This window comes from Bos indicus, chromosome 1 (assembly GCF_029378745.1).
Source record: "Bos indicus isolate NIAB-ARS_2022 breed Sahiwal x Tharparkar chromosome 1, NIAB-ARS_B.indTharparkar_mat_pri_1.0, whole genome shotgun sequence".
Lineage (NCBI taxonomy): Eukaryota > Metazoa > Chordata > Mammalia > Artiodactyla > Bovidae > Bos > Bos indicus.
Window position 1 is genome coordinate 130,112,894 of NC_091760.1, and position 20,850 is coordinate 130,133,743.

The 20,850-nt window shown below is 40.7% G+C and overlaps 2 protein-coding genes across 2 annotated transcripts in view; one reads left to right on the forward strand and one right to left on the reverse strand.

The window, feature by feature from the left end:
• COPB2 (COPI coat complex subunit beta 2) overlaps positions 1 to 6,863 on the forward strand; it is a 33,038-nt gene extending 26,175 nt beyond the window's left edge. The window contains exons 16-22 of the mRNA XM_070794125.1: positions 1,898 to 2,008; positions 3,001 to 3,215; positions 5,435 to 5,527; positions 5,613 to 5,793; positions 5,979 to 6,047; positions 6,190 to 6,261; positions 6,499 to 6,863. Of these exons, the coding sequence (XP_070650226.1) occupies positions 1,898 to 2,008; positions 3,001 to 3,215; positions 5,435 to 5,527; positions 5,613 to 5,793; positions 5,979 to 6,047; positions 6,190 to 6,261; positions 6,499 to 6,594 (837 nt within the window). The 3' untranslated portion in view covers positions 6,595 to 6,863. The remainder of the gene's footprint in view (positions 1 to 1,897; positions 2,009 to 3,000; positions 3,216 to 5,434; positions 5,528 to 5,612; positions 5,794 to 5,978; positions 6,048 to 6,189; positions 6,262 to 6,498) is intronic.
• Positions 6,864 to 7,414: 551 nt separating this feature from the next.
• Positions 7,415 to 20,850, reverse strand: MRPS22 (mitochondrial ribosomal protein S22). The gene is made up of 8 exons (XM_070794138.1): positions 20,654 to 20,850; positions 16,443 to 16,606; positions 15,209 to 15,373; positions 12,768 to 12,911; positions 12,381 to 12,464; positions 11,025 to 11,170; positions 8,504 to 8,612; positions 7,415 to 7,543 (listed from the first exon to the last, which is right to left on the reverse strand). The coding sequence occupies exons 1-8, from the start codon at positions 20,826 to 20,828 to the stop codon at positions 7,448 to 7,450; spliced, it is 1,083 nt and encodes a 360-aa protein (XP_070650239.1). The 5' UTR covers positions 20,829 to 20,850; the 3' UTR covers positions 7,415 to 7,447.

Genomic DNA, 20,850 nt, shown 5'->3' on the forward strand with positions numbered 1-20,850 from the left:
TGAACTTATTGAGTATGAACTTAAAATATGTGATGTGGCTGGGCCAATTGATTGGGAAACCTCAATGTCAGTTTCTTCATGTAATGAATTTGTTCATTTAGTAAATTTAATGAGCACTTAATATTGTACCAAGCACTGCCCAGGCTGGCATATGACCCTCATTGACATTTTAGTATTTTTAAGTCTAGCCCCTTTGGTTAGTTTACAGAGAAGCTCCCCAGTCACCATCATTCTGGGGGTGGGGGTGGGGGTGCGGTGGGTAGAGTACAGCTTGGTGTCTCAGTATTTAGTATTTCAAACATTTAGTTAAGTATCCATTCTCATAATCTCCTGTTTTCCTTTTGCCACTCGGTATTCCTTCTGGGTGTGTAGGTATCCCTCAGGCTGGAGACCCTCTAGTTTACCTTCTGTAGACATCAAGCCTCGTCTTCCATGTGTGTTGAGAGGATGTGGGGAGGCGTGAGGACCTGGGGTGTCTAACTGCTTCTTATATAGACCTAGGCAGTTTGATTTCTTTGCTGGCTTTAACACTGCCCTTCACGAGACACAGCTGAGGTGTGAACTGAGTTATTTCTATGCTGTCTTGACTCCTGGTTTAGTCTTCTCTGGTGTTTTAACTGAATGTTTATTTCAGTAAGTTTAACTCCTTCACCAGCTTTCAAGCTTCACAAAGTGTTGTTATTAAGACTGATTTCTCCTCTGCCTTTTTATGTGTCCTTGGGAGTTTGTGCTTTAAAGAAGAATCCCTTTAGTGTCATTTCAGTGGAGATTGGTGGAAAACAAAAGTAAACATATATAGTCCACCTCATTTCATTTGCTTCGCCCTCACCTATATATGACTAGTACTATGGATTATCTATCCTCCACTCTTGGATTGTATGTTGTCTGCATTAGTGCTAGGGGAGAAAAGGAGTAATGCAGATTATTCAGAATTTCTTGTTACCTTGTACCTCAGGGGTGAGTGGAGGGAGGGGCAGCTTGTATAGTCTGGGAACTTATTTTGAACACAGTGATACAGCCATGCTGACTATTTAGTGAGACAGAACTGTCCAATTTCTGCATCCTGACTTAACAGCATTCACCTTCAGTCTGAGGAAGTCTTCTGCAGCTTGAACTTTTTGTCTCATTATACCAATCCCCTGGAGCTGAAGAACTTGCCCATAGGGCAGACCCCATCAGCACCGTGTTGTGGGAGAAGCTAATATAGTGATTATAGTAGTTGGCTTAAAAGCTTGTTTCTGATGGCTGACTGGAGCATGGGAAGGAGGTTTTAGACTTCTGCCCTCTGGAATACTTGCTGAAGAGTAAACTGGACATGAGACCAACAGTAAAGGCATAGGTAACACCCAGGCAGTGTCTGGACCTGAAGGCAAAATGTTTGCTAAATGACCTGCGGATGATTGAAAATCGTAAAGTTTTACATTTGATTTTCCTTTCTTTGAGGCCCAGGACTAGATCTCTAAGGCCCAGCTTGGGCAATTACAGACAGCTAGGTGTAAACTACTGTGCCTTTTCTTTTTTAAATGGTTCTTGTCCAGTCAACTTTCTAGAATCATTTTTGATATTTACTTTTATACTTCTAAATTTTACTAGTTGTTGTTTTACTTGAGTCAAGCATTGGTCAGCTTCCATGCTTAGAAAACAGGCGTGCAACTGAATTTTGTCTTTCCTGTATGTTCTTACCAGTTGATTTAATGGCTCCTTAATTTTTCTGTCTTCTTATTGAAGAGTAGTTGTTGTTATTGTTACTTTTGTTTAAGTAACAGGGCTTCCAATGTCGGCAGCATATTTAGTTTTGAGGGGAAAATGGATTATTTGCCATGTGTGTGCACTGTATATGTAGACTACACACACAGGTTTTGCTGTACATAAACACACACATATCTTATCTGTTCAGGGCTTCAAGCAGCAAGCTCTTACAGTTTCCACAGACCCTGAGCATCGCTTTGAACTTGCTCTTCAGCTTGGAGAACTAAAAATTGCATACCAGTTAGCAGTGGAAGCAGAGGTATGTACTAATTTATCATTTTTTGTAACTGATGGAAAGAAAGGTCAGGAGATATTTGTATGTGTTTAGTGTAAGTTGTGTTATTTAACTTTTCTGAAATGCAAATTAGTAACTAATTTTGGTGAGGTTATTGCCTCTCTTTGGTCTTTTTAAAAATGATTAATTCTATATTCTTATTAATATATTCTTAGCATTCTAATTTAAGCTAAAGTTTTTTGTTTTTTTAATCTTAACATGGGATCTATTTTGGAAGAGAAGAATAGCTGGAAGATAGTAGATAAAGGAATCTGGAACTCTCAAATAATGCAGACAAGCAGTAATGTGTCAATATCCCAAACTAGTGAGGAAGATGTTAGTTTTAAAGAAGGGTTCTGACATTTTGAGACAATTTAATGACATTTTTATGGATCGTATATTGAGGGCTCCAGTTATGGTTCAGTCTAGCTTTTACAGGTGAATTCATTTCAGATGTACTAAAGAAATTTTAGCTATGTTAAGATTATCCAAATGAGCAGCATTTTATTTGATTTCTGAGACACTACCAAATGACAGAAATAATATTTATTATTAAATATTTAAGGACATAAAATCTTTTTTTCTATTCTTTTTTAAAAAAGGGTTATAAATCATTCCTTAAATTACAATCTAATCACCTGAAAACTTATTAGTTTTAGTTTCACTATATAATTACAAGATAAAAATATAATGGGCTAAGTATTCATACAGCATTAAAATTGATTTGTGTTTGAATTAATTTTGTGTATGTGAATAATTTCCATTTCCTAATTACATATTTTGTCATTCCGTTCTTATTTTGATTGACAGAACCAACTTAACAAGCACAGCTCAGTATACATAAAACATGTATTTTATAATTATAGAAAATATAAAATTGTCAGCACAGTAATGCTCAGATTAACAGAATAATGTTGGTATTGGAAATTCAGATGTTGATTTAAAAGATATTTTAATGTGGAAACTCTTTCTTACAGTCAGAACAGAAGTGGAAACAGCTTGCTGAACTTGCCATTAGTAAATGCCAGTTTGGCCTAGCCCAGGAGTGCCTGCATCATGCACAGGACTATGGGGGTCTGCTGCTTTTGGCCACTGCCTCTGGTAATGCTAGTATGGTGAACAAGCTAGCAGAGGGCGCAGAGAGAGACGGCAAGAATAATGTGGCATTCATGAGCTACTTTTTACAGGGCAAGTAAGTATTAACCCACGGTCTAAAGGCAGGCAGAGTAATGAGAAGCACTGTCTGCACTGACTTTTGAGGGTGGTCTTTCGAGAGCAACGTGAAGAGGAAGCCCTGGAGAGTGCACTGATGCCTGGCCAGGGGGTATTGCTGGTAGGAGCAGGCAGGGGGACAGGGCTGCTTCAGCAAAGGATGCTTTTACCACAGTTTGTCTAAATGTTTGAGCAGAGTTGAGCTTCAGAGAAGAGAAATGTTAAACCCCTTTCTCAATAGCCCTGCCACTTCCTGGCTAAGGTATTTTATTTAATGACAGCAAGAGGCTGTCATTTGGTACCTGAATGGCAGGTGATTTTGCCCAAATTGAATAATTCTCATCTGTTTACAACAAAAAATCCAAAAGGGGGATCAGGATGCTAGTTACTAGTTACTAGCTAGTTACTTTTAGATTTGCATTTAAAGCATTAAAATGTCATATATTTTCAAAAGTGTAGCAGTTAGTACATATCAGATCTTTTCATTAGTTGACCATTATGAAATAAAATGCAAAAGTATTCATTAATTTTGCCTTACAGACTTTCTGAACCTCACAGTTCATCATAAAAACTTTGAATGTGTATGTATTTTATACCAAAGTTTTTATGATGAACTGTGAGGTTCAGAAAGTCTGTAAGGCAAAATTAATGAATACTTTTGCATTTTATTTCATAATGGTCAACTAATGAAAAGATCTGATGACACCCTACTCCAGTACTCTTGCCTGGAAAATCCCATGGACGGAGGAGCCTGGTGGGCTACAGTCCATGGGGTCGCTAAGAGTTGGACAACTGAGCGACTTCACTTTCACTTTTCACTTTCCTGCATTGGAGAAGGAAATGGCAACCCACTCCAGTGTTCTTGCCTGGAGAATCCCAGGGACGGGGGAGCCTGATGAGCTGCCGTCTCTGGGGTCGCACAGAGTCGGACACGACTGACACGACTTAGCAGCAGTAGCAGCAGCAGCATGCATACATTTATATACCTGTGAGAAAAGGTCTGGGCTTCCCTGGTGGCTCAGTGGTAAACAATCTGCTTGCCAATGCTGGAGACATGGGTTAGATTCCTGGGTTGGGAAGATCCCCTGGAGAAGGAAATGGCAACCCACTCCAGTATTTTTGCCTGGTAAATCCCATGGACAGAGGAACCTGGTGGGCTTCAGCCCATGGGGTCGCAAAAGAATCCGACACGACCGAGCAACTTAACAAGAATAGGTCCACTGTTTTTTGGCTGCACTGGGTCTGTCGCTGAGCAGGGGCTTTCTCCAGCTGCAGTGCGTGAGGACCACTATAGTTGTGGTGCACTAGCTTCTCACTGTGATGGCTTCTCTCACCGGGGAGCAGGGACTCTAGAGCATGGGGGCTTCAATAGTTGTGGCACATGGGCTCAGCTGCCCTGCAACACGTCCCCCCTGCATTGGCAGGCAGATTCTTAACCATTGGCCCACCAGGGAAGTCTGGTTCTACTTTTCTTATCAATTATTCAAAAACCCCAAAAATTCTGAAGAGAGTTATTTGGTGGCATAATCAGACCTAAACTCTTAAGTTGTTAGTTGTTTTTAATGTTTTTATGCCACTTGGTATGTTTTTATTGTATTTAGTAGTCACGTGTTTTTTGCAGAATATTAACGTTTGTGTCTTTGGTGCTGAGGATATTATGTAATATATGGCATATTACTTTGTAATATCCAAGTATTACCTTTTTAAAATTAAAAAAAAATTCTTAATTCTAAAACACAGTATCCACTTTATCAAACTTACACAGGAAAAAACTGAAATAAAGAGAATGGACACTTGGATATTTTCCTACTGGGCACCACTGCATTGTCTAGCACTGTTCATCTTAGAGATGCTGCCCTCAGTAATATACTTGAGAAACGAGTTTCTCCTCTGTATCTCCTGAAGCCCTTAAATGTGTTCGTATCAGCTACCTTGTCTTAAAAAGCCCCTTTAGTCTGCCTAGGACAGTTAAGCAGATTGAAAATGGTCACAAAAGCTATCTTATTTCTCACACTCCTGGAGTCCATTATGTAACTCACAGGTGATAAGTTAATGGCTCAGTGACAGAAAAGAGGTATACATGTGGGAGCTGGAGAGGGAATGCTGACTTTGCAGCACTAAATTCACATTTCTCTAATGTGCTAAGTGCCATTATTACGGCGTTTATTCGTGGTAACAGTGCCTGTCTTTAATCTGTAGGCTTGATGCTTGCCTGGAGCTTTTGATTAGAACTGGACGACTGCCAGAAGCTGCCTTCCTGGCACGGACTTACCTACCCAGTCAGGTTTCAAGGTACAGACTTTTCATTTTGGGAGGAAATATTTCAGATAAAAACAGAGTCCTTACCAATCTCCCTTTGGTTCCATATCTGTAACAGGGTGGTGAAACTCTGGAGAGAAAACCTCTCAAAAGTCAATCAGAAAGCAGCAGAATCCCTTGCTGATCCAACAGAATATGAAAACCTTTTCCCTGGATTAAAGGAAGCCTTTGTTGTAGAAGAATGGGTGAAGGAAACGCATGCCGACCTATGGCCGGCCAAACAGTACCCACTTGTCACCGTGAGTGCCTGGGGCGCCTGATTTTGCGTAACTGCAAGTAGAAGGGCATTCACAGCTTAAGGTTTTAAACTGTACTACATACGTTCTGATTTGATTGAGAGCTAGTATTTGGGATTTGGGCTAAGTTCATAGATGAATTATGCTTTCAGAATATTTCATTCCATCATTGCTTCATTCCCTGATAGCCAAATGAAGAAAGAAATGTTATGGAAGAGGCAAAAGGCTTTCAACCCTCAAGATCTGCAGCTCAGCAGGTCAGTAGACTGCTACACAAGATAGTCTGGTTGAGATTTGTTGATTTTAAGTACCATCTCCCACTTCCTAATCCCGATCAGTCTTCCCTTTGGCAAAAACTTCGAATTCCTGAACAAATTCCTTTGTTTTGTGGATTTTCAGGAACTTGATGGGAAACCTGCTTCTCCTACTCCTGTTATCGTGACCTCCCAGACAGCCAACAAAGAAGAAAAGGTATTGACATCATACCCAGCTTCCCGCTGGACCCCAGCCTCACCCTCTTTCCACGTGAACGTGTGCTAGCTGTGCAGGCCTGTGTTTTAAGTGATGTAATCAGTTTCAGAGCAGAGGCTTTGAAATGGAAAGATACCCCTTTCTGACTGTTGGTTTAGTTCTCTTTGGATCATGAATCACAGGTAACTCTTCGTTAACACAGTACTACAGAACTCACCCTCTTCCTTTTGTTTGCAGAGTTTACTTGAGTTGGAAGTAGATTTGGATAATTTGGAAATAGAAGATATTGACACAACAGATATCAACCTAGATGAAGATATTTTGGACGACTAAATAATATTTCCCGTTTACTCAACTAAACAGATGATCATTATGGACAGGTATCGATCGTCACCCTGACCACCATGCTTTGGACTCTGAGAAACTCCTTACATTTTTTATATGTAGACGCTGTTGCCCACTAGGAGCACAATGCCCTCATCTTCGGAGGAGTTTCTGTGCAGCATCTAAATCACTGTTCGCTTAACTAAAACAGCTGTGGGCTTTGATTTTTTTCATACTGTCATTGGACCGTATCTCATAAAATCTTTTGAAATAATGAAGATACTTCAGAGTTTCCTTTTTGCAAAATGAAAACAGGATTCCAGTTTGGCTGAGCCAAAACTACACCTCTTCTAGGTATCAGCCCATGTTCTCTTCTCTTTGAATAACTATTTTCAAATAGCATCATTCATATTTTTCTTAGACTTGAGTATCGGTGCTAGACCTCACTGCATTATTCCCCTCATTCTGTATAACTTTCTTATGCCTTCCTCTGACTTTGTCTGGTAGTACCTATTGCTAGAGTCAACTCCCCTGACCACATTAAGCTGGGCTCTGTTTAAATTACCAACTGACCCATTTGGTAACACCGAGACATAGTACTTTTATTCTTTCTTTTTACACTGTACTCATCTGACATGATTAGAGAAATTCATAACCAGGCATTTAAATATACTTCAGTTATCCTCTCATAGCTTCGGAAAGTGAGTGGAGTAAATAGTTTTTTCTTTGTATTTCTGATAGAGGCACTATTTAGAGTCTAAAAAACAATTTTATAAGGAACTCTTAATTTTGACATTTTTTTTCAGTATTGACAGAAAACCAGCTAGAATTTAGTAAAATGAAGTTTATTTAAAAAATATTTTTAGGAAGCTGCAGAACTGCTAATGAATGCTTCTTGGTAAGCTTGCAGTGTTAATTCTATATATGCTCCCTTCTGTGCTTCTGTTTTTGCAAAGACCTGTTTAAAAAAAAAAAGTTTTAAAATAGAGAATATACTATTGATAAAGTTCCTAGTGAAGTCCCAGTTTAAAAACCCTCCACATTTCACAATATTTTTCTGATTACCAAACAATAAGCATACTACATGGACAGAAAAACAGTATCACAGTTAAAGCAACCTAATTCCAAACACCAGAAGTTTCCAAACATGATTGTCATTTTTCAGAAAAAAATTAAGAAAACCTACACTGCTGGATCAAAATAAGAAGCATTAGGTTCAAGAGAAATCCGAGGATGGAAGTTAGCAAGATGATTTTTCACTTTAAAGAATGGGCTTTTCCTACTCCACCTATAATGTCATCACTGGTTGTTTTTATCCTCAGTAAGCCTTATAACTGCTTTGCAGTAGCATAAAGTAATATTAGGAGAGAAGCCAGATCCACAAATACATGTATATTGTGAGCATCAGAAAAGATGAAAATCATACAATGGTTTCCCCGCATCCTGAAAAAAAACCATCTCAACATTTACAGAGAAATCTGTGTAATCCCATAGTTTTGAGAGCGATACAGTTCCAAAATGAGAACGCACTATCCTCCCTGCTTCTGGACAGGAATGTGACCAAACTGGGCGACATGTGCTCTAAAGAGCACAGGAGCTGCCGCCCCACTATCTGAACTCCTTGGACTCCGGTGGCAGCTGTTTCTGTTGTCCAGGCTGAAGAAATACGGGGCTCTAATCACTCTGGTTTAAGACCACGAATCTGTGTGTGTGTTGGTCACTCAGTTGTGTACTACTCTTTGCAACCCCCACGGGGTGTAGCCCTCTAGTCTCCTCTGTCCATGGGATTCTCCAAGTAAGAATACTGGAGCGGGTTACCATTCCCTTCTCCAGGGGATCTTCCTGACCCAGGGATTGAACCCTATGATTTCTTCACTCAATCACTACATGATAATGAATGTGAAAGAAGTCCCTTTACCTTAATTAACTGTAATCCCTCAGCAGCCTGCTCTTTGGCCTCTTGAGCTGACTGGCCATCAGGATGGAGGATGTGATAGAGCTGGACCAAGCTGGCGGCATCATCAACTCTGGAGGGAAAGGGTTTACTGTTATAAAGGGTTTGTTGTTTTCATTTTCTTTTTACATATTTAACTTTAGTTTATAGTTTTCTTCTTCGGCTTCACAGTCCTATAAAAGTATATGCTGAACTTTACATTTCAAACTTCCTTTGGGCCAGGGGGAAAAAAAACTTTTACAGCTTTCAGTTTCATATTTTCAAACCATTTTCAGGAATATTGGCTAGTTTAGGTTTCACAGGACAAGAGTCAATACAGACAGGTACCCAGATAATGAAAGGGAATATATTAAAAATGTGGCTGTATCCTTTCTGAAAGCAGAGCATCATTTCTCATAGAAACAGTGTTCTAACAGTGGGTGATTTCCAGGCTGGCCCACATCACCAGCAGATAGTAATAGAGAGGGTGGGTCTGTACCCTCATCCCACATAAGCCAGAGGCTGGTGGACATGGGGATGCTCAGTCCACTTGCCTTCAGGTGCAAACTAGCAGTGACATCTGCTGAGGAATTTTCACTGAGACTCTGAATTAGTGGATAAATGCCTCTGAGAGGCATCTAGAAGTCCAAGGAAAGACTCCCAAGCCACCTGTCAATTCACAGGATCCCATTAGTTAAAAACCAGCATCCTAGAGAAGCAAATTTGAAATTATGCACTCTAGATAGAAGAGAATTCAGGTTCTTCCTCAGCAATCTGTCTTGTCTGTCTCTTGTCACACAACTACCCATGATGAAGCCAGAACAAGAGCTCAATTCTTACAGTTTGTACTTAACCTTTTGAGAAATCTATAGGCAGTTTTTATCAACATTAAAACTTTGCCTTCCCCAAACTAAATAACCTCTATCCTCTCACACAGTCAACACCTTCCTCCCATTTGCCACCTCAAAGCCCTTCTAGAGTGGAGTGAGAGTGGGGTAAAGAGTTTCTTAAGCCACGGTGACCTTAGAGAAATGCTCTGGGCTCATCCCAAAGCCTGTTCACCCTAAAGGTCATCTCTTGGTGAAACTGAGAAAACCAGAGCTGAGAAACCAAACTTTCCAGAGGAAAAATATTTGTTTAATGTTCATTATCTACTGTGTTTGTTGTACTCTAATAGTTCAACAAATGTGGCAACAAAAGATAACAGTCATTCTCTTAAAAGCTAAGCATGTGAGTCCATAAAGAGCTTAACTGGGTTTCTATATCTTGGTCACAGCAGGGCTTCTTTATGTTCATGCTACTGTATAATACCTGTTTCACAGAACGATTTAGCTTCAAACCCAGCCTGTATTTGAAATTAAAAGCAAGTAAATCCTCATGTAAAAAAATGTTTTAAAGCACCTCAATTCAAGACCAACAGTGGAACTTAAGTTTGAAATCTGTGCAGAATTCTGGCATGGGCTCCATTTGCCAAGGATATGCACCCTCTACTGTTTAACCTGGGATTTGCAGCAAACTGTCCTGCTGAGAATTCCCACAGGAAGTTTTACTTACACAGAGCAGGAAAGGTTAAGTACTCAAAATTCCCTCCCAGTATGCAAATATGGCAACCCACTCCAGTACTCTTGCCTGGAAACTCCCATGGACAGAGGAGCCTGGTGGGCTGCAGTTCATGGGGTCGCTTAAGAGTCGGGCACGACTGAGCGATTTGACTTTCACTTTTCACTTTCATGCATTGGAGAAGGAAATGGCAACCCACTCCAGTGTTCTTGCCTGGAGAATCCCAGGGACAGAGGAGCCTAGTGGGCTGCCGTCTGTGGGATCACACACAGTCAGACACAACTGAAGCGACTTAGCAGCAGCAGCAGCATGCAAATGAATTGCTTCAGATGTAAAGCTTACATGTGATAAGTATTTCTATAATAACTTATGAGTACACCTTGATAAATAATTTTCAGCGAAATACATTCTGTGTTGCTCTAATTTCTTGCAAAAAATGTTAAATAATTTCAGAACATTTACAGCTGAGCAGCTTTAAATTCATTCACAGCTAATGCACCTAAAGGCAAGTAATTTTTGAACATGCTCATGATCACCAGCAGCCTCCTGCTTATGTGGGATGTGGACTGCAAGGAGATCCAACCACTCCATCCTAAAGGAGATCAGTCCTGGGTGTTCATTGGAAGGACTGATGCTGAAGCTGAAACTCCAATACTTTGGCCACCTGATGTGAAGAGCTGACTCATTGGAAAAGACCCTGATGCTGGGAAAGATTGAGGGCAGGAGGAGAAGGAGACGAAAGAGAATGAGATGGTTGGATGGCATCACCGACTCAATGGACGTGGGCTTGGGTGGACTCGGAGTTGGTGATGGACAGGGAGGCCTGACATGTTGCGGTTCATGGGGTTGCAAAGAGTCGGACACAACTGAGCGACTGAACTGAACCGAAATACAGGTTTACTGTAATGATAGTGAGAATTTCTTTACTTACTAAGATCATACTTACAAATCTCTCTGAATCTGGTCAATCAATAAACCATCAATCTTTTTCTTATTTACAAAATACCAGGCCATTCCACCAAAGTGTCTTGTTGAACGTAAAAGGTCATACTTTCCATATTTATCTATATCTTCATAGGTCTGATGATGAACCTATCCATACAAAATGCAATTTTTCAGAAATACAAAAGTAAAAGTGAGCCAACATTACTGGATATACATCCACTAGCAGGCGAGCTGTCTAAGAAAGTATTAGTAAACCAGGTCTCCTGATCCTGCATCCACCATCAGTCATTAACTAGCAGGTATGATTAAGGACAGCTCGCCACTGGCAGTGTGTGGAACCTGGAACAAGTCTGCCAGACATTTATAACCAGATCAATTACTCTTCAGCAGCCATGCACTATATATGAAGCACCTATTATATATATGGACCACTGGAAATAACGGACTTCCACTTCTTTCCCCTACCCAGTCAACTATCCCACTCCATCTTACTAATTAATGTTCCTTTAGTTCTTCCAGACTGATCTTAAATGAGGACTCTGATGAGGGCATTCCTATATTAAAAAGGCTGCTGACTGAAGTCCAGATTCGTCAGCCTAGCATCTGAGGTTACCTGTGATATGGCCCCATCTACCTTTCTAGCTTAATCTTGAACCACTTCCCTAGGTATTCACCACATGTACAAGCAAAACAGATGACTGGCCATTTCTCAAGTCTACTTTTGTGTCCTGCCTATTGTTCGTACTTTCCTTTCTACCTGAAATACTTCTCCATCCACTTGCCACAATGTTCCCTATCCTCCTAAAGCCCTCTTAGGCCTTCCCTGAGAGCATGTTGCAGCCTTCTCTTAGCACCCAACATCTTAGACCTATGGTGGTGATTATACTTCCCCACAATCTTTCCTGGACTGCAAGCTTCGACAAGGTTCCCTATCCTAGTTCATGTCATCACCTCCACAGTAACACCTTACACACAGAAGGTACTATATGATTATTAAATTGCAACATAAGGCACATACACTGCATTTTGGCAAACTTTAGTAAATAACTTTCCTGTACAATAAACTGAAGAAAAAATCTCTGCCATCAAGTTTGGGTACTAACTCTATCACTTATTAGCTGTGCAACTTTCAGCGAGTTACTTGACTCTCTAAACTTAAGTTCTCTCATCCTTAAAGGGTTGTTGAAAGGATGAAAATATCTATTTTGTGTACATCCAGCACTGGACAGGTGTTCAGGCATTTCCCTTTTCCTCCCCCTGTATTGAAGCTTATAACCTAACTCATTGTGTTGGACTAAAAAATCTTACTCATAACCATACTGACACCCATACTTTAGATACTATAAAATATACTCACTTTGATATAGTCAGCAGAATCTGGCTCAAACTGGGCAACGCAGAGATTGAGGACATCAACATGCCGGTCCTGACTGTACATGGTCTAAACCCACATAGCAGAGTTGGAATTAAATGAGAAGAAAGTGCAACACCTGTCCAGACACCATGACAGCCCTGCCCCTCCACACACAGGCCACATCTGTGCCCAGCACGAGGGAGGCAGAAACCACACACAAACCACATGTCACACCTGGATTCAAATCCCAGCTAACCCAACTACAAGACAATGACCCTACTTATCATTAGAAATGCCTGTGTTTATCAAAGCAAAATACCCAGCAGCACCAGAGCCAACAGGTTCAACAAAGAAATCACCACCGCCTCTATGACCCCAAAGTCATCTTACCTGAAGATTTTCTTCCCTAAAAATTACTGGTGTTAAAACTCTACGGCCTTCTTTGGGGAAATAAATTTGAATCATGCGGTCCCGTTCTTCCCAAGAGGCTTTGCGTAGCGTGCCACTTGGTTCTCTGACAACAATAAAACGCTCCTGAAATAGAAAACACAAGGATGAGTTTGTGAGGGCTGATTTTTAGTTCCAGTGTCCCACTAAGCACCATTATAAGAATAGTTTGCAATCAACAATATAAAATGCAACGGGCAAACAAAATGCAATCGTGTATGATTTCAATAATAATTTTAAACCTCAGATTTGGCGAGATTTGATACTTCCTTCACTAATCATCCCTGATAGCTCAGTTGGTAAAGAATCCGCCTGCAATGCAGGAGACCCCGGTTTGATTCCTGGGTTGAGAAGATCCCCTGGAGAAGGGATAGGCTACCCACTCCAGTATTCTGTCCTAGAGAATTCCATGAACTGTATAGTCCATGGGGTCGCAAAGAGTCAGACACAACTAAGAAACTTTCAGTTCAGTTCAGTTCACTAATCACTGCAGTGCCTCTGACGATCAAAAATCTAATGAAAGTATTTACTAAATATGAACTACAGTGGTAAAGTGAGTTGAATGCATAAAATGATTCAACTAAAAAAAGTTGATTTGAGATTCATCTAAATCCATTTCAGAAAAAAGAAGTGCTATAAACCTTTTTAAATTGTTTTCTTATCCTAAAGTCTCACCCAGATAAGACTTGACTATTTTATGGTCCATATTTAAAGTGACAAGGATAAATGGAACAAACCCAAGAATGTGGAATCTTACTTCCACACCTCTGCGAGTCCTCATTCTGGCAAGAGACAAATGTGTCAGAGAGACTGGTGCACCTGCCTCTGGTCTCTTCACTTTTTTTTTTTTTCCTAAGGAAATTCTTGTTTTATTTATGTATTTATATGGACTCCTTACACAAATAACATTCCTGTTCTCCTAAGGGTTTCTTCTATAAATTGGAATGGCCAAGGAAAAGCATTGTCTAATTTTGACTTGATTATACACGTTCAAAAGAGAAAGAGGGAGTGAAGAGAAAAGCATTGGAAAGTCTTTGACTCTGGGGCTCAGCACGTACAACAGACGTCTCGGACTCAAGATTCATCCAGGTTGTCGGGTAGTTCCAACGCCGAGGGAAAACTAGGGGAGCCCACCCCACCCCACCCCACAGAGAGAATTTCTACAGCTACTCTAGCAAGATGATCCAGCTAAAGCATAGGTTTCAAACTACAGAGTTTCAACTTAACATCTAAAATTTTAAACTGTAGCATTTCTGCGACAAATAAGCTCAGAGAGCTCATCTCAGAAGAAAAATTAAAGAACGATTGCTCTGATGAATGTTTGGATAAACAAGTACGGTGACCGCAACCAAGGTGTTGAGGGCAAAATTAAAGATCATCCCAGGCCAAACGATGCTTCCTTCACCTACTGGGTGAATTCCACTCACTGTCTGTACCACTCAACTGGCAATCTAATTTAGCACAGGCAGCATTCTTGACACCTCATAGATACTGTTAACTTTGTTTCAGAACTAGAAAAGGTCAGGAACTGGATTATAATTCTTTACAAAACCCAGAAGGACTTACACAGAGTTTTGCACACAGCTGATAAATGCTACACATCTGATTAATGTTTAACCAGATGGTAGTGACTCTCAACTCTTCAGAACTTTAATAAGTCTCTGAATGTGTTTTAAGCATAATATAATTAAACCTTTCATCAAGCACTGCAAACAGAAAAAAATAAAATAGATGGTAAAGTAACACAATTGTTCCTCAAACGGATTTTGGCAATTTGAATTCCAAGTTCCTTTCTCCCTTTCAGGTTATAGAATGCTCCCATAACCAGCCTTCACAGCACTGCAAACGTATATTAAAATACTTCAAAGCAAAAATTCTAATAAAATGAAACTCTGATCCCATTCATTATGTCAGATATACAGGTGACTGACATACAGACATGGACACTGCTCACATCGCGTCTTCTAACCATAATCAATATGATAAAAAGATTAGCATGGGGTGGCCCTTTTTTCAACCCTATCACTATTAAATATTCTACTGCAGTTTGTGGGCTAAAATGCAAATTACTCTTTTCACTCATTACTTGAAAAGGCTCAAACACAAAACTAATGTATTTTATTCTATAAGTGCTAGAGTGTTCTTTTGGAACTGCCAATCAAGTGAAGAGGAGCTAGACAATAAAAACTACAGCAGATGAAGTGGTACCTAAAAATTATCTAGGCAAGTGGGGTATTTTTACTGCAAATTCTGAAAAGTGAAAATCCTTTGAGAAGTCCGAGCTTTGGGAGCATCAGCAAGCATTCCATCTTCTCAAAAAGCTTGAGCTTTTTGAAGTCAATCTAGCTTGGGCAGAATCATTTTGTGATTAGACATATACTTACCCGATGTGGTATGCTGTACGATATATCAGTAAACACATATTTGGCTGTTTCGGTTCCTTCCAAAATCTTATCTTCAGCTAACACATCATTTATTGGTGTTCGCTCTTCCAGAACTGGTGGCATTTTTAATCTGACTTTAGCTGCCTCAATCGCCTGTCTTGTAGCCTAATGAAATAAAATATATCTTAGGGAAAGCCACAAAGTTACAGACCAAAAGGATCATCTGACAAAAGCAGATACTAATAAAGAAAAGTGCTAAAGACTTCAGACAGAACCTGTAGGTACAAATAAGTGAGTGAAAAGCCAAACTTGGGCTCCTGGGCCCTGGCCTTTGTCTCTGTGATGAGAACATCCGTCACAGGCTCAACCACTCTCAAAAACAGAAAAGGGAGGCTCTGAGACAGAGCCAGGCCACAAGAGCCACCCAAAACAGGACAGAGGATTTCACTTACTGGGTGCTTACTATGTTCCAGATGTTGCTCAAATACTCTGAGTGCATCTGGCTCCTTTAATGCCACAACTACCCATATGAGCCAAGCGTTACTATTTATAGAGGTCATTTTATGAGAAAGAAAATAGAGGCACACAAATGTTAAGTAAATTGCTAACAAGCTGCAGCACTACAATTTGAACCCAGGCAATTTAACTCCAGAGCCCATGCCCTTAACCACTGAGCACAGTGCTCCATGCCATACTGCTAACAGTGGTTCTCTGAGAGATGAAAGGGGCCTTTCACTCTTCATGTGCTATATACTTTGGGGTATTTGAACTCTGCTATGGCTCTCAATGATTTTTGAGTTGAAAGAAAAGCAACAATATTTCACATATTCATACATGAAAGGGTTTTCCACAAAGCACTCAATACCCATGACTGCAGGAGGACACCTGCCTGGAACAGAATACTGTTCAGAAGGATCTCACAATCTCACCAAGCCTCAGCCTTAAAGCAGCTCACAACCAATGTTTCTGCAGGAAGGAGGCTGGAGCAAGGAGAACAGAGGAAGGATGCTAGGCTGGTTTTGGAGCAGAGGTGGTTCCGCCTGATAGCCAGACCTGACCCATATGTGCAGTCTGTCTAATTCTGGCAATCTTCCCTACTCCTCTCTGCCAGACTGCACAAGTTTCTTTTCTCAGTTCTGTGCCTGGAACTCCCCCTCAAATCTGGAGGGACCCTGAAAATTTTGTTTAATCTTTTAAAGAAAGATATTCTACCAATATTCCTACATTCACATACCTCTTCCAACTGTGCCTGGGTCATTAGCTTGTAAGTTGGTGGTTTCGTTTCTTGTACTGCTGGCTTAAAAATCTTCAGTAAATCCAAGCCTGTCATCTTGATGAGTATGCTTTGGACTTCCTCATCCATAAAAGTAGGTTTCTTGATCTTTGGGCTACCAGATTCTGTTAAATAAATTTTAGTAAATAAGATGGCAAAAATGACAAGACAACAAGACATCTAAATGGAAAAAGTCAATGATAAAAATGATTAACACCATGTCTACCTCAGTATGCACAATGCTAATACCTACAAGACTCATTCATTCATTTAAAATTTACTGGGCATTCACGATGATCAAGATACAGTTTCTGCCAAAAAGGCACTCAAAGTCTAGTGAAGGAAGCAACAGGATAAAAGTAGTTAATGCAATATTAATGACAATAACGGTTACTGCCAACCAAAGAATTGTTTCCTATTTGACAGGAGTTACACACATTTTCAGGAAGGCTTACACCAAGCCACAAAGTATGTACTGATATCCCAGTTTTGTATATGAGGATACTGGAGGCTTGCCAAAGACAATTAGCTATTAAATGATATACCCAGGATTTAAACCAAAGTTTATCTGATTCTAGAACCTAGATCAATTTCAATTTACCATCATGTTCCTCAGAGTAAGTGCTACATACAAGGGAGGTACAGGGGGTTGTATGATAACAGAGACTGAAACTAAACTTAGCCTGGGAGCAGAGAAAGGCATGGTAGAGTCAAAGAATGCTTCCCGGGGACCCTGAATAGGGCAGAGAAAAAAAGGGAAGGAAATTCTAGGCTGAGGGGTTCCATAGGAAAGAGAGGCCTGGATCACTGGACACGATACTGAAAAGGCCATGTGATGTTATGGAAGAAAGCTGGACAGGAGCGGAGACGCAGATCTCAGCTCTGCCCGCCCTAGTATGCCTATCCCTTTGCCCAGCCTCCACTGCCATTGGAGTGGGGGAAGCCATTCGTCCCAACCACCTCGTCCTCTGCTGGCCCTATAAATGCTGGTGTCCCACAGGATTCTGAACTACATTTTTCTCTCCCTTCTCACATTCTTGATGGATTATCTCCTAACCTTCTGTAACTATTAACTACCTAGAAACTCTAAAAGCTGAATCTCCAGCCAGATCATCTTCCATCCAACTACCCAACGGACATCTCGCATGTACGTCATACTGCCAAAGCAGAACTCGTAACTTCTCTTCTATCACAAACCTGCTTTTCCTCCTATCCTTAGCACCATCCAATAGGTCACGTGGGCCAGAAACCTACAGTCATTCTTGACTTCCCCACTACCCTCCACATCTAGCCAACAGCATCAATAATAAAAATGGTAATGTTAACAGCTAACATTTGTTAGATATTTACTATGTGCCAGTACTGACTAATACTTTTACATACTTGGTACATTTAATCCTCATAACAACCCCGTAAATACTATGATTAGTCCCATTTTTACAAGAGGACACTGACACAAATCAATTGCCTGTTACATCTTATAAATCATTCTTTAACTCTCTATTTCCCACTGCCACTACCCTAGTCAAGGCCATCCTATCTCTTGCCTCAGCCTTCTAACCTGTCTCCTTGCCTCCATTCTGACCATTCTCCACAGATCAATCACAGTCATTTATTAAATATGTAATCCAAACAACAGAAAAGAGTAACAAAATAAAGAGGTGGTTCTTTGAAAACATAAACAAAACTGACAAACTTTTAGCTAGACCAAGGGAAAAAGAGGACCCAAACTAACAAAATTATAACTAAAAAAGACATTACAACTGATACTACAAAATTACAAAGGATCATAAAGGGCTACTATGAGTAACAATATGCCAGCAAATTGGACAACCTAGAAGAAGTGGAAAAATTCTTAGAAACATACAATCTACCAAGACTAAATCAGGAAGTAATAGAAAATCAAAGCAGACCAATTACTACCAAGAAGACTGAATCCATAATAAAAAATCCTCCAGTGAAAACAGGCTCAGGACCAGATGGTTTCACAGGAGACTTATCAAACATTTAAAGACAAATTAATGCCAATCCTTCTCAAACTCTTCCAAAAAACTGAAGAGCAGGAAGCACTCCCAAACTCATTTTATAAGGCCAGCATTATCCTGATACTGAAATCAATAAAGGATACTAACAGAAATCTACAGGCCAATATCCCTGATGAATACAGATGCAAAAATTCTCAATAAAATACTAGCAAACTGATTCAGCAGAACGTTAAAAAGATCGTTCACCATGATCAAAGAAGATTTGGGATGCAAATACGGCTCAACATACTCAAACCAATCATTATGAAACATATTCATAGAAAGAAGGAAAAAGATTTCTTTGATAGATGCAAACAAGCACGTGACAAAATTAATGATTTTAAATTTCTAACAAATCAGGTAAAAAGGAACACACCTCAACACAATAAAGACCATAAATGACAAACACACTGCTAACATACTCAGTCAGGAAAGGTTGAAAGTCTTTTCTCCAAGAACAGAAACAAGACAGGGTTGCCCACTCTCACCACTCCTTATACAACCCAGTACTGGAAATTCTAGTCTGAGTACTCAGCCAAGAAAAAGAAATAAAAGGCATCAGAATTGAAATGGAGTAAAATTGTCTCTCTCTGCAGACAAAATGATGTTATCTATAAAAATCCTAAAGACTCCATCAATAAACTATGAGATCAACAAATTCAGCAAAGTTGCAAGATACAAAATGAATATCCCAAAACCAATACCATTTCCATACACTAACAACAAATTACCTGAAAAAGTAATAAAGTATCAAAAACATTATAATATTTAGTACTAAATTTAACCAAGGAGGTGAAAGATTGCGTTGCTGAAAACCACAAAACGTTGATGAAAGAAATCAAACGTATAATAAGTGGGCAGGTACTCTGTGTTCATGGATTAGAGAATTAATATCATTAAAATGTCCATACTACCCAAAGCTATCTACAGATTCAATGCAACCCCTACTGAGAGTTCAACAGCATTTTTTACAGAAGTGGAAAAAAACAATTGACAAATCTGTATGGAATCGAAATCACAAGAGACCATGTGATTGCCAAACCAATCCTAAGAAGAACAAAGCAGGAGGCATCACACTTCCAGACTTCAAGCCATTAACATGAAATCAAAATAGTATGGTCCTGGCATAAAAAAAGACACACAGACCAAGAGAACAGAGTGCAGAAATAAACTCATGTATATACAGCCAACTAATAATTGAAACTGTGTCCCCAGTAGACTTTGTGCTCTCCCAAGGCAACAGCCCTGTCTTGTACTGGTCTCTGGCACCCAAGGTCTCTTACAGTGACTGACACACAATAGCGCTCAGCACCACCTCTCACCTCAGACCACCTCACCCATTCCCCCCAGCTTCCGTTAACATTTTTACTCCAATGTTTCTCACCTTATATGTAACTGCATATCTGACAACTCCACTGGAATTTCAAAGGCATTTCAAATTTCAAATGTAATGCATCCAAAACAGATATTTAATTCCACTCCCTCTCCCATCTCATTTCTCCTGCCTCCACAATGGGTTCCCAAACTACCTGGGTTCAGTCTCATTTCTGGACTTTTGCTTACGCTGTTTCCTGCACTTGAAATGTTTCTTGGTTTTCTCAACACGATTAACCAAGTTTCAACTGTGGTCACATTTTCTAGGAAACCTCCCCTGCCCTTCCAGCCTAGTTTAAGCGCCACTCTTCTCTCCATTGGAGAAGGAAATGGCAACCCACTCCAGTATCCTTGCCTGGATAATTCCACGGACATAGGAGCCTGGCAGGCTACAGTCCATTCGGGCGGATATAGTCGGACACGACTGAGCGACTATTATTCACTCACTCCTCTCCATCCCCAATCACAGTCCAGGTCACACTGCACTGCCTCTTCCCACTGGACCACGACTTCCCTCAAGCAAAAACCGATGTCAGTCTTAGTCCCCCTTAACCCCTAAACTTAGCTTGGTGCTCTACGAAGAGCGGAGCTCAAGCAGTGCTGCTTAGGCAAGGGAACGAATCAACAAACGCGGGTGACGTCCGACAGGATACAGCCGCCTGGGTCTAAGGGCGCGCCACGGGAAGAACTGGGGCCCCCGCGTGGGTCTCGTCATCTGAAAGGCTCTAGATCTCCCAGAAGAACGCTCCAGGGGACGCCTAGCAGGTCACTCACCGGCCTCGGAACAGAGCCCACGGCATGGCGTTCCCGCCCCGCAGACCCCGGGCAGAGGCTGGAACAGGTCGCCGGGCCGGGGCCGAGCGCGGGCCCGGAAATAGACTCGCCCGGCACCCCGAGAACCTGCATGGAGATTCCACAGCGATAAAGACACTCTGAGGGTCGCCATCATTATCCGGGCCACTTACGCCGGA